This window comes from Rhipicephalus microplus, chromosome 9 (genome assembly GCF_043290135.1).
Source record: "Rhipicephalus microplus isolate Deutch F79 chromosome 9, USDA_Rmic, whole genome shotgun sequence".
Classification (NCBI taxonomy): domain Eukaryota; kingdom Metazoa; phylum Arthropoda; class Arachnida; order Ixodida; family Ixodidae; genus Rhipicephalus; species Rhipicephalus microplus.
In genome coordinates, this window is record NC_134708.1 from 16,379,889 (window position 1) to 16,393,397 (window position 13,509).

Here is a 13,509-nt window from a genome sequence, read left to right on the forward strand (position 1 = left end):
GGTAGGTAGGTAGGTAGGTAGGTAGGTAGGTAGGTAGGTAGGTAGGTAGGTAGGTAGGTAGGTAGGTAGGTAGGTAGGTAGGTAGGTAGGTAGGTAGGTAGGTAGGTAGGTAGGTAGGTAGGTAGGTAGGTAGGTAGGTAGGTAGGTAGGTAGGTAGGTAGGTAGGTAGGAACTGACTTCTAACTTAAGGCCGAGGCACCGCATAGCCTGTAATTCACAGTTACAGCATAGAACCTACACCCGGGGACGTACACCTATATTCATCGAATCCTAATCACCAGGCCTTATATAACTCTCCTCGCTGTATCAGTGTTTCGACAAGTTTTTATGTGTTCATGCAGCAACGACGGAATTGGCAGTACACACTTGAAAAAAGAAAATTAAGTGGTTTTACTTTTTAAATTTGCTTTTAAAATATATGCTTTTAAAATGCTTTTTAAAAACGCGTGTTGCTGTAACAATGTAATATTAATCACTCACCAGGTAAGGACCGTCGACAATGCCGAAACTTACAACCACCTGCGTCGTATCGTTGGCGTTCGTGGCAGGCCTAGTTCCGGTGTCGTAACCCTTTCCCAGGAGGTCGTTCCGGAGTCGCCACAATTCGTTGCTGCTCCGAGCGTCAATGCATTGCACACTGCTCACTGCGCGTGGCCGTTTCGACAAAAAAACACATGCAACGCGGCGAAATGAGGTATAAATAAATATCTTGTGCAGCGACTAGTTTTAAACCATGTGCTAAGTTCAGCTCCACTATACTCCACAGTCCTAGAGCACGCTCCACAGTCCTAGAGTACGCCTGCGCTGTGTGGGATGCGGCGCAGGTATATCTTAGTGATAAGATAGAAAAAATACAGAACAGGGTGGCAAGGTTCGTCCCGGGACGGTATCAATGGCGGGAAAGCTCTACCGCTATGAAACAAGAATTGAATTGGGAGCTGCTTTCATCGCGTAGAAGAAAATTGCGATTAAAACTTTTATATCTAATATTTAATAATAAAACTGGAATCAATAAGGATATGTATTTACAGACGCCGTATTATCTGTCAAATCAAATTGATCATCCTTTTAAAGTGAGGGAATACTGTCCCAGGACTGGAATTTTTGCAAATTCTTTTTTTGTCAGAACGATACATGAGTGGAATGGGCTCACAAGTGTACAAGTGTCTGCTGTAAATGAAAATTTCTTTCTTTCAAATCTGTAACCCCCCTGCTATAACGCCTTCGGGCGCTGCAGGTATACTTCGAATAAAGAATAAACAATAAAGAATACTGTGAAACGGGCTGAAGTGCCTGGCAAAGGCACCCAGAGATTCCCGTTTGTAGAGTTCGCATTTAACGAGCCGCCGATTGTTGGAATAAGAATGTAGAATTTCCTCGGCGTGAGTGGAACCTTGCTAAGGAGATTAGCAAACTATACCTATTTCTGCGTTTTATCGACTTCCTGCTTACTACGGCAGTTCAGATACGTGTCGTCTGCAGCGAGTTACGTCAGCTTGTTAATCAGATGTAGCGATGAAGGTGCCAGAGAAGCGACGGGTGGGAGAGGGGGGGGGGAGCAAGCGCACGCTTAGCAAGGCGGTGGCGCTATCTCTCGCTTGGCACGCACAGCAACATGTTTGAGAGGAATTTTTAACGATTTTAGGTCAATTATTGCTTATCGGTCATTTCTGTTAAATAAACTATTCGAGACTTCCTTCGTTTTTATTAACCGGATTTCGAGCATTGTTAGCCCTGTTTCAGACCTGTATCTAGCACTTCGTTATAAGCGCGATCACGTCACGTGACATCCCGAGATCGGCGACAAGACTAGCCCTTGAAGTACAATTCACTAAACTGTAGGCAGCTTAATCATTGATTGATGTGAAACGAAAGGAGTGTTGCTGTTATAACTAATGACGAGAGGTTCAGGTACGCACTTCTGATCACACTACAGTTATAACTCACAGCAGTAGATAGCCAGTGTTAGCCAACGGTGCACCACGTTAGCCGACTCTAGCCAATAACGGTTAGCCAAAATCATTCAGTGTTAGCCACCAACACTAGTAGAGTTATTCCGATATTCGAGTGAATATGTTAGTTTGTAACGGTTTTTCCCACTTTGCTCAAACGCTTTTTCCTTTTTTTTTTTTGAAAATGTCGCATATATGGACCTTTTCACTGGAGGGGAAAAAACGCCGCCATCTGCACGCCGGAGTACAAAGACGGACGTCATGAGCGTGGCAGTGCATTTTGGGGGGACACGCTTATTTAGTGCGGCCAGCAGAGGGTTATGGCCGCGCCTAGGGAGCCTTCTCGGAATATATAGGTCTATAGAGGACAAGAAAAACAGAACATAGCAAGAAACCATACTACGAACGCGTTGAAGCTTTCACCTGTGTTCGATATATGTAAAGTGCATCCTCTGCCTTTGCCCTCAACAGTACCACTTCTGAACCTCGTTGTTCTTTCCCAGAAAGACAACAAAAACACTCATACGCTTTCCAAAATGACGTGTTTACGTAGTCTTCCCAGCTTTTACCCTTGTTAAATACGGCATGTTCAATTCTCGCCAAAGTTATTACCGGGCATGTTCGTATATACGCCGTTACAGAAAGTAGGCGAATGAGGCTCGAGGAGAAAGATGAGCTGAGCCGAACGGTATTGAAATGCAATGATCTAGCGACAATGGAATGGCTATGACAATTCGGCTTCATAATCCCGTTCAGAAATTGGATGATTTTTAAGCTTCGCCTTTGAGAGTCGAACGCGATAGTGATATAGAGCGTACTTCAAACTCTGAACGCATGTTTTTTTTTTGTTGTTGTTGTTGTTGTTGTTGTAGGATGTTAGTCGAGAAGTTTAAATTGTGGATTACTACGATGTAATCTACAAAATTAAAAGCGGCTTGTGTCGGTTACGCTTTCGCATGCGGCCGCATTGTGTGTAATGGGTAGCACGCTTTGAACCACGGGCAATTATAGCTTCAAATTCATCCAGCTACGTGGCTTGCAGAGGATAGGCGCAGTGATGTGTGTGCCTTTTGTAGTGGGTGGCCAGCTTTTAACTATAAATTCATTATGACAAACACATGTTCTGACACCACATGGCGATATACGCTTGTACCACGCATCAGTGCACCAATACTTCATGTCGTGTTGTGAATCATGCATACAGGAAGCGTGTGTTTGTGAAAGTATGAAAGTTACTTTCACTGCATCTTCAAGCGTAGGAAGTTATTTTGACCGCATTACGGAGCAGGCGGGTGGCCGTGTCGTAGAACACTTGCTTGCCACGCAAAACGACCTGCAGGGTGTGGAACTTCACTCAGATTTTGCATCTTTCTCGATTTTTCGGACACGCACAAGATCGTTACTTTTCGCTCACAACCAAGGACGCCGTGCACCACCGACACCGGAATTCCTGTGGAACGAGATTTTCGACGCTGTCGCGTTAATATGGACGCTTCGTGGTAACACTGAATCATGTTTACGATGTTTACAAAGATAATAGAGAGTTTTAGTACTGCGTACTTGGCGGCGTTGCGTACGTAAGGACGCCACGTTCTGCGCAGTGCGTATGCGCAGACCACAACGCGCACGTATCGCATTACGTACGCAGCCGCTACGCGCGCAAGCATGAGATGCGTGCGTGCGTACGTATGAGGTGATCGCGCCGCTCTCGAACAAGTTCGCGACAGCGCGAGACTTCGTTTTGCAACATGGCGGCATCGAAGGCAAGCACCGACCGGCTCTGTGGCTTAAAATATGGCCATAATCTGGCTATAACACTTGGATTGGCTCACATTGGCTGTCAACAACACGTGCTTCTATTTTGATCTACCAGATGGCGCAACACGCTTCACGCTCGTTACGTACGCGGGTACTACGGCGTATTAAAAGCCGATTAGTGGCAAACGACGCCACGTAACGCAAGGCGCTTGCGTGATGCGTGCGTAGCACCATTCCGCAGTACTTAAACTCTCTATTGCTTCTCAACTTCATAATTGCACAAAGTGCTCACAAAACCATGGCGCGCTTCGCGTGGGAACAATCGTGTAACGATGAAATGGAACAACATGAACACACTCTCCCCTTGCCACCGATTCGCAACAACTTTATGTCAACCTTCAGTGTTTGAAGTTTTTATATAGTTCGTTGTACAGGATGTCCCACATAACTTGAGCAAAGAATTTGGTAGTGAAAGGCACGTAGGGGGCAAATCGAACCACACGCATAATGCTCGCACTAGCTTGTAGGTACTCAGGCTATATTTTTGTGTCTCCCCATACTAAATAATCATTAATTCATAATTACCTGTTTTTTTTAAATATGGGCTGGATACCCAAAATGTGAACACTGAGATGTAGAGCACTTTACGAAACCACCGACTAAATTGTTTCCTGTACGATACGTCTCGCGCTGTTATTTTTTTTTTCCACCTTTTAAAGAAAGCCGGCGAAATTGGAAAAAAAAAATCCGTGGACCGCGAGCGCACTGCTATAGTGCTGCTATAGGCTTCCTTTACAACGCGGAAAAAATAACAACGCTAGATGTATCGTACGGAAACGATTTTGTCGGTGGTTTCTGAAAGCGCTCTACATCTCAGTGTTGTATATTTTGGGTTTCCAGCAGATAATTAAAAATGGGTAATTAAGAATTAACAATTCATCAGTATGGGGAGAAAAAATTCCACCATATCCACGAAGTGAATGATGATGAGTGGGCGAAGCTCCGGAGGTAAACCTGGTAAACTATGAATCCTCTGTACATTTTGCCCACTCGATTTTATTACATCGCTCCCCCTAGCGTACGTCGCCGCACTAAATCGAACGATTGCCTTCAACCAATGACACGCGTCATATGTGACATCATTCCTATTTTATAAGATCTCGCGTCTTTCATCAACTACAAGTACCGCTTTCTAGTTTATAACATCTTGCATCTTTTCATCATCAGCTACAAGTACCACCATCTAGTAAACACTACAAGAACTGAACGAGAGGTGGCTACATACAGGAGACGGTACCGCCATCTAGTGAACACTGCAAGAACTAAACTAGAGGTGGCTACATACAGGGGACGGTACCGCCATCTAGTGAACACTGCAAGAACTAAACTAGAGGTGGCTACATACAGGCTACAGGGGACGCACAGCCCACGCCCTAAGGAGCTTCGCCCCTAATAAATAATAGCCTGAATACCTACAGACTAGTGCGAGTAGTTACGCGTTTGGTTCGATTCGCCGCTGAAGTGTCTTTCATTTTTCAAATTCTTGGCTCAAGGTGTGTGGGACACCCTGTACATTGCAACGCGTATGAACTGAGTCGAACGAAGGCGTGAGCTGACGCAGGCCACCGACGACGCCATTTAGCCGAGCGTCCAGCTCGCCCTATAAATAAACGTGCTTGTACGTCAACCAAAACAATATGTCGTATAGCCGGGGAAATGACAGTGGAATTCCGTATTTACTTTTTTTTTTACTTCCGCTCACAAGCAACGGCGTGTCGTACTTAAGTTCGGCGTTGGGGAGTGCAGGAGCATTTCGAATCGCCTTTACAAGTTTTTTTAAACTGTCCGACCCTTCGAGGTTTTATTTAGCTTCGTTTTGGAAGCTCTATTAAATGAAAACGCCCCGAACACCTCTTTCAATTTTAGTGACTTACTTACATTAGTTTTATTACTAGTTTTTTGTGAATAACCACATGCCCGGTGGGCTATTAATTCCAGCACGCAATTCCAGCTTTAGAACGGCGTGGCAACAACAACAAAAAAAAGAGAGAGAGAAAAAAGCGAGGTCATTAAAGCGCGTTTCTCCGCCAATAATACCAGGGTAGTTTGGGTCTTGCTATTTAGATGCCTGTTGTATAGTGCGGTGCTAAAAAGCCGACCTGTCAATGTTAACGCGGCGAGGTCAATTAGATAACGATATACCAGAAATGACGCCTTACCACGTTCCCAGAGAACGCACAGTGCCAGCAGCGTCGATGCAGTCCTTCGGCCTAAACGCATCGGGAGCGCTTGCATCGTGTCAACATCGACGGCCCACTGCGGAGGCGTGTCTGAAGAAGGCCGAGTTGCCCGAGTGGTTCAGACTCCGTTTACAGCAGTTCTCGTATCGGTTACACCGGTCTCCGACGCGGCAGTGCTCGTCGGAGACCGGAAATTTGAGAAGCGATTGAGAGAAATGGGGGAGGAGTGTTGGGCTAGGAAGGTTTTCAGCTACTTGTACATGAAGAATGTCGATACAAAATGGAGGAAGCGAACCAGGAAGTTGACTGGTAAATACTTAGAAAACAGCAGGTGGCCAAACCAAAAAGAGCTATCGGTTAAGAAGAAAGTGAAGGAAACGGAGACTGACATGTGGAGAATCGGCATGATTAAGAAGTCCGCACTGGAGATCTATCGAACTTTTAAGCAGGAAATTGCCAAGGAAAGGATCTATGATAATACTCGGGGTAGTTCTCTACTGTTTGAGGCAAGGACGGGAGTACTGCGAACCAAGACATATCGGGCCAAATACGAAGGGGTAGACACAGTATGCAGTGCGTGTGGAGAGGAAGAAGAAACTGCCGAACACTTGATAATGTTCTGTAAAGGGCTTCACCCTATAGTCCAGGATGATGGCACAGAGTTTTTCAAAGCACTGGGGTTTAGGGACCGGGAGGGCAAAATAGACTTTAAGTAAGCAAGTAGACTTAACTAGAAGGAGGTTATCTGATTGGTGGCTAAAGTCAAGGCACGAGTGAAAATTAAACTCTTCACTGCAAAGTACGAATCCTCAAACTCACTTTTTAAGGAAAAAAAATATAGTTTTGGGTTCATTAAGTATTACGGCTTGGTGGCGCTAGCCACCACCCGATCTAAAAGGCATACAGCCATATCCATCCATCCATCCAGAAGAACGTCAGGAAAGCCGACTAGGTTTTGTTGAAGTTACGACGCGCGTAATATTAAAGGGATACTGACCCATGTGTTCCATTGTCATTTCTTATCATTTTTTTTTTTGTCAAATGAAACATCAAGCCCCCGTGAGCCTAAACAATGGTCTGGTAAGCGCGAGTGCACCTTTAAAGTATAATTACAACTTATTTTCAAAAAAACTAGTGTCGGTCCGTGACTTCACGACACAGTTTCTTGTCACGTGCTTGAGCAAAATGTCGTGACGTTTAATGGCCGCTATGCTCTGTAGCATTCGGCTCATCCGGTTTTTTTTTTTTTTTTAACTCTAAAGAAGCGCAAAGAACTTATTCATCTGCGAGAACTAGCACTGCAGTGGCTGCTACCTAGTTTGAAGCTACGCAGTGAAATAAAAAGAGAAAAAAAAACAGGTGGAAATTGTTGTTGTCTTGAATACAGCGCGTGAGAAACAGGTGTAAGTACAGTCAACCACAAAAGTTTGCGCACCACGCGAGCGCGTGCGAAACTAACGCCAAACTGCCTGTCCACGCCACCTATAGCGGTGCGCCATCTACCGTCGGCCGCAGTGCAACGCCGCAAACGGCTCTTCTTGTTATTCACTGGTCTTCCTATTTTCTACGGCCGCGTAGCCCCTTGTAAGTTTGCATTTCGACACGAAACACTCATCTACAGTATGAGGGTCGCACTTCTATTTTTTACGGCACGGCAAAGCTATCACAGCCTGCCTCGAGCGGCGTTCCGTTGGCCAGGGTATCGCTGCGCAATCAAGATTGCATAAAGATTGCCACGGATAACAGTTGTGCTCGTAAAGTGCTCTCGATCGTAGGCGCTGATGCAGAAAAGCGTGCCTTGTGAACAAGTGAAAGGTAGAAAGTATTTTCTAGCCAGTAAGATAACAGAGATGCAATATATTAAGGGAGGGATGCCTCTCGGCCGCTCTCGCTCGAAGCGGAAGTGTTGCGAAGAGGCGTGGTCCGTGAAATTTCATGGACGACTGTTACGTAAGAGGGTAGCTGGCCTAATTCGTCAGCGCTTGTGTCGTCGTTTTCTTCTCTGTCCGTGTTTCGTGTATGCTGGATGGTAATGAAACACGTATGCATGAGCACTAAACGCGAACAGTTCATTTGAATATTTGGGACGTTTTTCCTAACACTATTCCACCGCGACACACGTATCGGTCTCACGTAAAGGCCTGACCACACGTACGTGCTGCAACGCTTGGCTTTTTGACACGGCGACGCACTCTCTCTCATATGTAGAAAAAGGGCGCGCAGGTTCGCGTAGTCACGCGCCCTCTCTCTCTCTCTCTCAGTATGAGAGAGGGCTCGGCACCTCGTCAAAAAGCCACGCTCTGACGAGGCATTAGCGCAGCTGCTACATTTGTAGGCACTGCGCCGTGCTCCCTATCTGACAACGGCAACATGCTGCAGAAATTAGGTGTCTTATTCCTCTTCTAACCACTACCACCATAACATTTGCTGCCCGCCAGGTGCGTTCAGTTTCGGTATCGCCTATGGGATGACTGTTATCTCAAATTACGTGCGTTTTTTTTTTTTCACAACTTAAAAAAAAAACTGGGCATGACATAAATTGTCACATCCTATATCTCTCTGGTATGAACAACGGCGCTCGTTCATAATTGAAAATTCCTTAACAAATTTTTGTCACTCATTTGAGTGTAACTTGAGGTGTGGCAAAAGTTCTTTCGCCTTGGCTTAAAGTTCGTCTGCGAGGAGGACATGTTCCTGAGTGTCATGTTTCTTTTTTATTTTAAAAAAATATGCGTTGCCTAAAAAAAGCGTTCTGTATAGTGACTCGAACCACATACATTCCAAGTACGACGAGACTTCAAAGTATCAAAACCTCGAGTCCTGGAGTATGTAGCTATTGGATTGGATAAACTTTTATTTGGTCCTCCAAAACACAGATCACTGTGTTGCGAGCTGCTCCCACGTGGGGACTGAGATGCCAAGCTCCTCAGCCGCCTCGCGGGCTTGGTGGACAGCCCAGAGCTGATCTGCCAAGGACGAGCTGCGGATTGCCGCCTTCCATCTGGCAGAGGTGATGTTCGATAAATGAGCGAATTTGGTGCACTGCCAGAGCATGTGTTCTAATGAAGCTACTTCCTCACAATGTGGACAAAGATTGCTGGGGTTATAGGTCAGGGTACATGATGTGTAACATTTTCAAAGTAGGGTACATCCACGTTTGCAAAAGCCTTAATGTAAGTGCTTGGGGCCGGGTTAGATTTTTGTGAGGTGGAGGGAAAATCCTTCTAGACAGGTAGAAATGTTTAGTGAGCTCGTTATATGTTGTAAGAATTTCCCGGTCATCCCCTTCACCGGTAGAACACATCCCCGGGGAGGCGCGGTTGGAGAGTTCTCGCTACTGAGCTCATATACTTCTATAGGCAGAAAGCCTCGACCCCTGAACCTCCCAATTGCGTAGTACGCTTGAAGGCCAACTCCGGCGATTTTTTCGCCATGCTAAGGTAATTGGGTTTTTGTGCTCCTGAGGCACAATCATCACGCGCCCGATAGCTGTAGTGCTTAGTCATTTGGAAAATAATTTTAATGTGCAAAAACGCGTACGTAATATCAATACCAAAACGAGCCCATATGTATTGTCTACGTATGACGTACTGCTTAATAAGAACTGGAAATGCAGCAAGGCATCCCCATCGCGCTAGCGCGAAGTACGAACACTGGGAAAGTCGGGAACAGCAGATGGTCCGCAGATAAGGGACCGCGCCGCACCATATCTCTGACTAATCGCTCCACATGCACCTCATAGGAGCTGTCGGGCAATCACAGCTACGATTCAGACGCGTTTGAAGTTTGAAGCTTGTTGAAGGGTAAGCATACATACAAATGAACAGATAAGCGGAGTACATGAGGAGGTCCCAGAGCAGAAACTGTCGGGGGGACCTCCCAACACATTGTGAATAACATGATGGATAATATGCAGAAGACAATCGGCGTTGTGGCAAAGGTCTTAATACAATGTGTAGCGTGAACAAAATGAACGAAAACACTCCACCCAATTTCCAAAAATGCGAAGATAAACAACACGTCTACAATAACTAGAAGGGCAGAACTAAACCATACATAAAACTACGTTTTCTTTAGAGGTGGTGTACATCTCCAATTACACTGTAGGAGTAGCGACACCGTTATTACACACATAACATACAATTCATCAAAGCAGTGCAAAACAAGCAGAAAGTAAAAAAAATGAACCGATTTCAATTTCCTAATTGCACCTATATCAAACATGTTCTAGTTAGTTCAGTGATTGAGTGTGTTTTGGTTCGTTGGCAAAATGAGCTTGTCGTGAAAGATTGTTTAATTTCAGAAGGAATTGAGTTCCACACAGACACACCAGCAAATTTAGCAGTCATTTCCCCATAAATTGTGCGAGCTTTAGGTAAATGGAAATTCTCACGCACAGAGTTACGCACAGATAACCGAGTTAAGGTCAAGCGGAATAGAGCTTTGTATCTGCCACTCCCGGGCTAGGCTGCACCTGTGCGCCCTCTTCTGCTGGCCTGGTTAGTAAGTAAGTAGGTGCTCCTAATCCCTTTTGGCACAGGGCAGGCGCCAGCAGCGCCACAGGACAAAGTTGTGCGCTTCAACGCACATCCATACACACGCACACACACATCACCAGTCAGGCGCTTGCCGCGCCACCGTCAAAAAAAAAAAAAAAAACATTTTGTGTTTTACACGCACTTCACGCGAACACGCACTCACACGTTTTCCACTTTACTGTTCGAAGAAAGAAAGGTCTGGTAGTAAATTGCCAGTTTCGCCACCAGGGGAAACGTGCCCTCGGCCAAGTCTATCCAGTGGCGTCGGCGTCGTTTAGATATTTTCTGTCGGCCCTTCGTTGCGCTGGACACTGTCGGGGTGTTTGTCCACCTGCCAGCACAGTCTGTCCCAGAGTTTTAGACGTCGCTTGGCACTCTCGGTGTGTTCGACTCGGGTGTCGACGGGATCATCTGGGAGACCCAGATATTCCGCCAGGTTTATCTTGGGTAGGTCCCTCGCTCCGAGTCGCGGGCAATCCATCAGGATATGTTGGATGGTTTCTTCCGTGGCCCCGCATAGGCGGCACGACGGGTCCGTGTCGAACAGTTCCCAATGCCGCTTCCGCGTGGGCAGTGACCCCGTCCTGGCTTGGAACAGGAGGGCGCTTTCCCGGTCGCCCCTGTAAAATGGCTCACGGTCTGGAGCCTGCTTGTATTCGAGGTATAACTGTAGGCTCCTTTTCTTTGCCGCCGACGTGCGCCACATCTCTGTGCTGGCTTCGGTTATAGTGTTTTTTGTTATTATACGCCATTCTCGTTCCGATTTTGCTTCTTCCAGTTTTGTGTTATGGCCGAATTTATTTTCCAGAGAAGCCAGTCGTTTCATCCACTGTGTTTTTATGCCCCTGTATCGAAGGTGTAGGTATATGCGCTGGCTGTAATTTGTTTCTGGTAGAAACTTTAGCCGGCCCGCATATTGTATTTTTGACCTTGCTTCGCGTGCTTCGAAAGTTGACCAGGCCAACTCCCCTGTTACTGCTGCGTTTGCTGTTGCAAAGCTGCCTCCCAGTAGCCAGCGCCCCAGTTCATTTTGGTGGCGGTCCAAACATCGCACTGTTTGGGTAGAGTACGCCAATGTGTCACCTGCGTAGGTTATTGCAGGCACGGCAAGAGTCTTCCAAAGTGTGCGGCCTACCCTGTAGGGGTTGTAGGAATGCCGTGACAGGTGCCACACCCTACCTTTTAGGCGGTTGGATTGTTTTAGGAGTAATTCTTGGTGTTTGTCAAGGTAATTCTTTTGGTCTGATATTGTTATGCCTAAATATCTGTATGTTGCTGTTTTCTTGATGGTGTTGCCTTGGATGGTGAATGTTATGTCTTTGTCATCAATGTTTATGCCCATCCATTGTGTTTTGTCAGTGTTGAATGTGAGGCAATCTTCGTGGGCTACGCGAGAGCATATGTCGAGGAGATGTTGCAGGTCCGCTGGGGATTCAGCCAATAATACGATGTCATCGGCAAATGCCAAGCATGAAATTTTAGTGTAGATTTCTTGGCGCTCAGTTGTTACGGTGGAAAGACGTAGCCCTGGTCCTTCTCTATTTACTTGTTCTAGTAGGCTGTTAATGTAAATATTGAATAATGTTGGCGATAGTGGGCACCCTTGTTTGAGTCCAATATTTTGTTGCACCTGTCTAGATTTATATTTGCCCAGTTCATACACTGCCGTACACTCTGCATATAGTGCTTTTAGTAATTTGATGAAGTCTTCCTCAATATTAATTTTTTCTAGCTTCTCCCACAGTCGTGAGTGCGGCACTGAGTCATATGCTTGTTGTAGATCCAGGTATGCCAGGTATAGTTGAGATTTGTCTCTGTTTTTCATTTCTATTGCCTGGGTTAGGGTAAAGATATGGTCACTTGTCCGTCTGTTTGGGCGAAATCCATTTTGCGATTCTGACAAGATTAAGGTTTTTTCACAGTGGTTTTGTAGCCTGCGATTCAGGATTGTATTGAAGAGTTTCAGAATGCTACTCAGTATTGTTATGGGGCGATACGCCCCTATGTCACTTGTTTCCTTTCCCTTTCCCTTGTGAATCAGCTTTACCCGGCTTTCTTTCCAAGTTCTTGGTATTTTTCTGCTTGCCAGAATGTCGTTGAGGCAGCCGCGTAGCATTTCCTTTGCCTCTGTTTTGAATGCTTTCAGGAATTCGTTGGGTATATCATCGAGTCCTGTTGCTTTCTGGTTTTTTAGATCATTTATGCGTCTCTTTAGTTCTAGTTTAGAAATTGGTCCAGTCAGCTTTTCTTCTTCAGGTGTGCTGGTCTTGTCCTTTTTTCTACTGCTGATCTGGGGTGGTGGATCTACTGGATTGGTTTGCATATTTTTAAAATGTTTAGTTATGTGCTGTTCAATTTCTTCTTTGGTATGTAGAGGAATGCTATTTTCAGTAAGTAGTATGAGTGGATCTTCCTGAAGGGTGTCCTTTGGTTCCAGTGTCCTTATGTATGCCCAAAACTTCTGACTGTAATGGTTACGATCCTTATGTAGGTTTTCTTCTTCTTTTTGGAATTTCTGGTCTATCTTTTTTGCGGCCATTTCCTTTACTTTTCTTTTTTGGGCCAGGTATTCCTTCCAAATTACCTCTTTTTCTGTCGACTCATTGGGCGTATGACGGTGCCTTCTGGATAATTCTTTGCGAATGCGAATTTCTGTCTTCAGTTCTCCATCAAACCAAGGTGTGTTTCTGGTCCTTTTTTTTTCACTAGTTTTCCCAATGGTTTCTTGTGCTACTGACAGGCATTTTTCTGCGAATTCCTCGTATGTTAGAGGTTCTGTTAATGTTGACTCGAGTTTATTGGAAAATTCATCCAGGCGCTCTTGCTCTTTCACTCGCCAGTGAGCTTTTGTAGTTTCAGGCCGGTTTACTCGATGGGGTTGATGGCGTCTGAGGCACAGTTTCATTCGGTTGTGGTCACTTCCACAGCTGTTTGTTTTGTCTTCGTCTATGTACAGAGCTGTGATGTTTATATCTTGCCTTACTACCTCTTGATTGTAAAGTATGTAGTCTATAGCAGATT

At 45.5% G+C, this 13,509-nt stretch overlaps 1 protein-coding gene across 1 annotated transcript in view; it reads right to left on the reverse strand.

Moving 5' to 3' along the window:
• Positions 1-6,452, reverse strand: part of LOC119164891 (neuronal acetylcholine receptor subunit beta-3) — a 29,888-nt gene extending 23,436 nt beyond the window's left edge. Inside the window, exons 1-2 of the mRNA XM_075873187.1 lie at positions 5,930-6,452; positions 481-644 (exon numbers count right to left, since the gene is read on the reverse strand). Of these exons, the coding sequence (XP_075729302.1) occupies positions 481-644; positions 5,930-6,005 (240 nt within the window). The 5' untranslated portion in view covers positions 6,006-6,452. The remainder of the gene's footprint in view (positions 1-480; positions 645-5,929) is intronic.
• Between the last annotated feature and the right edge of the window lie 7,057 nt (positions 6,453-13,509).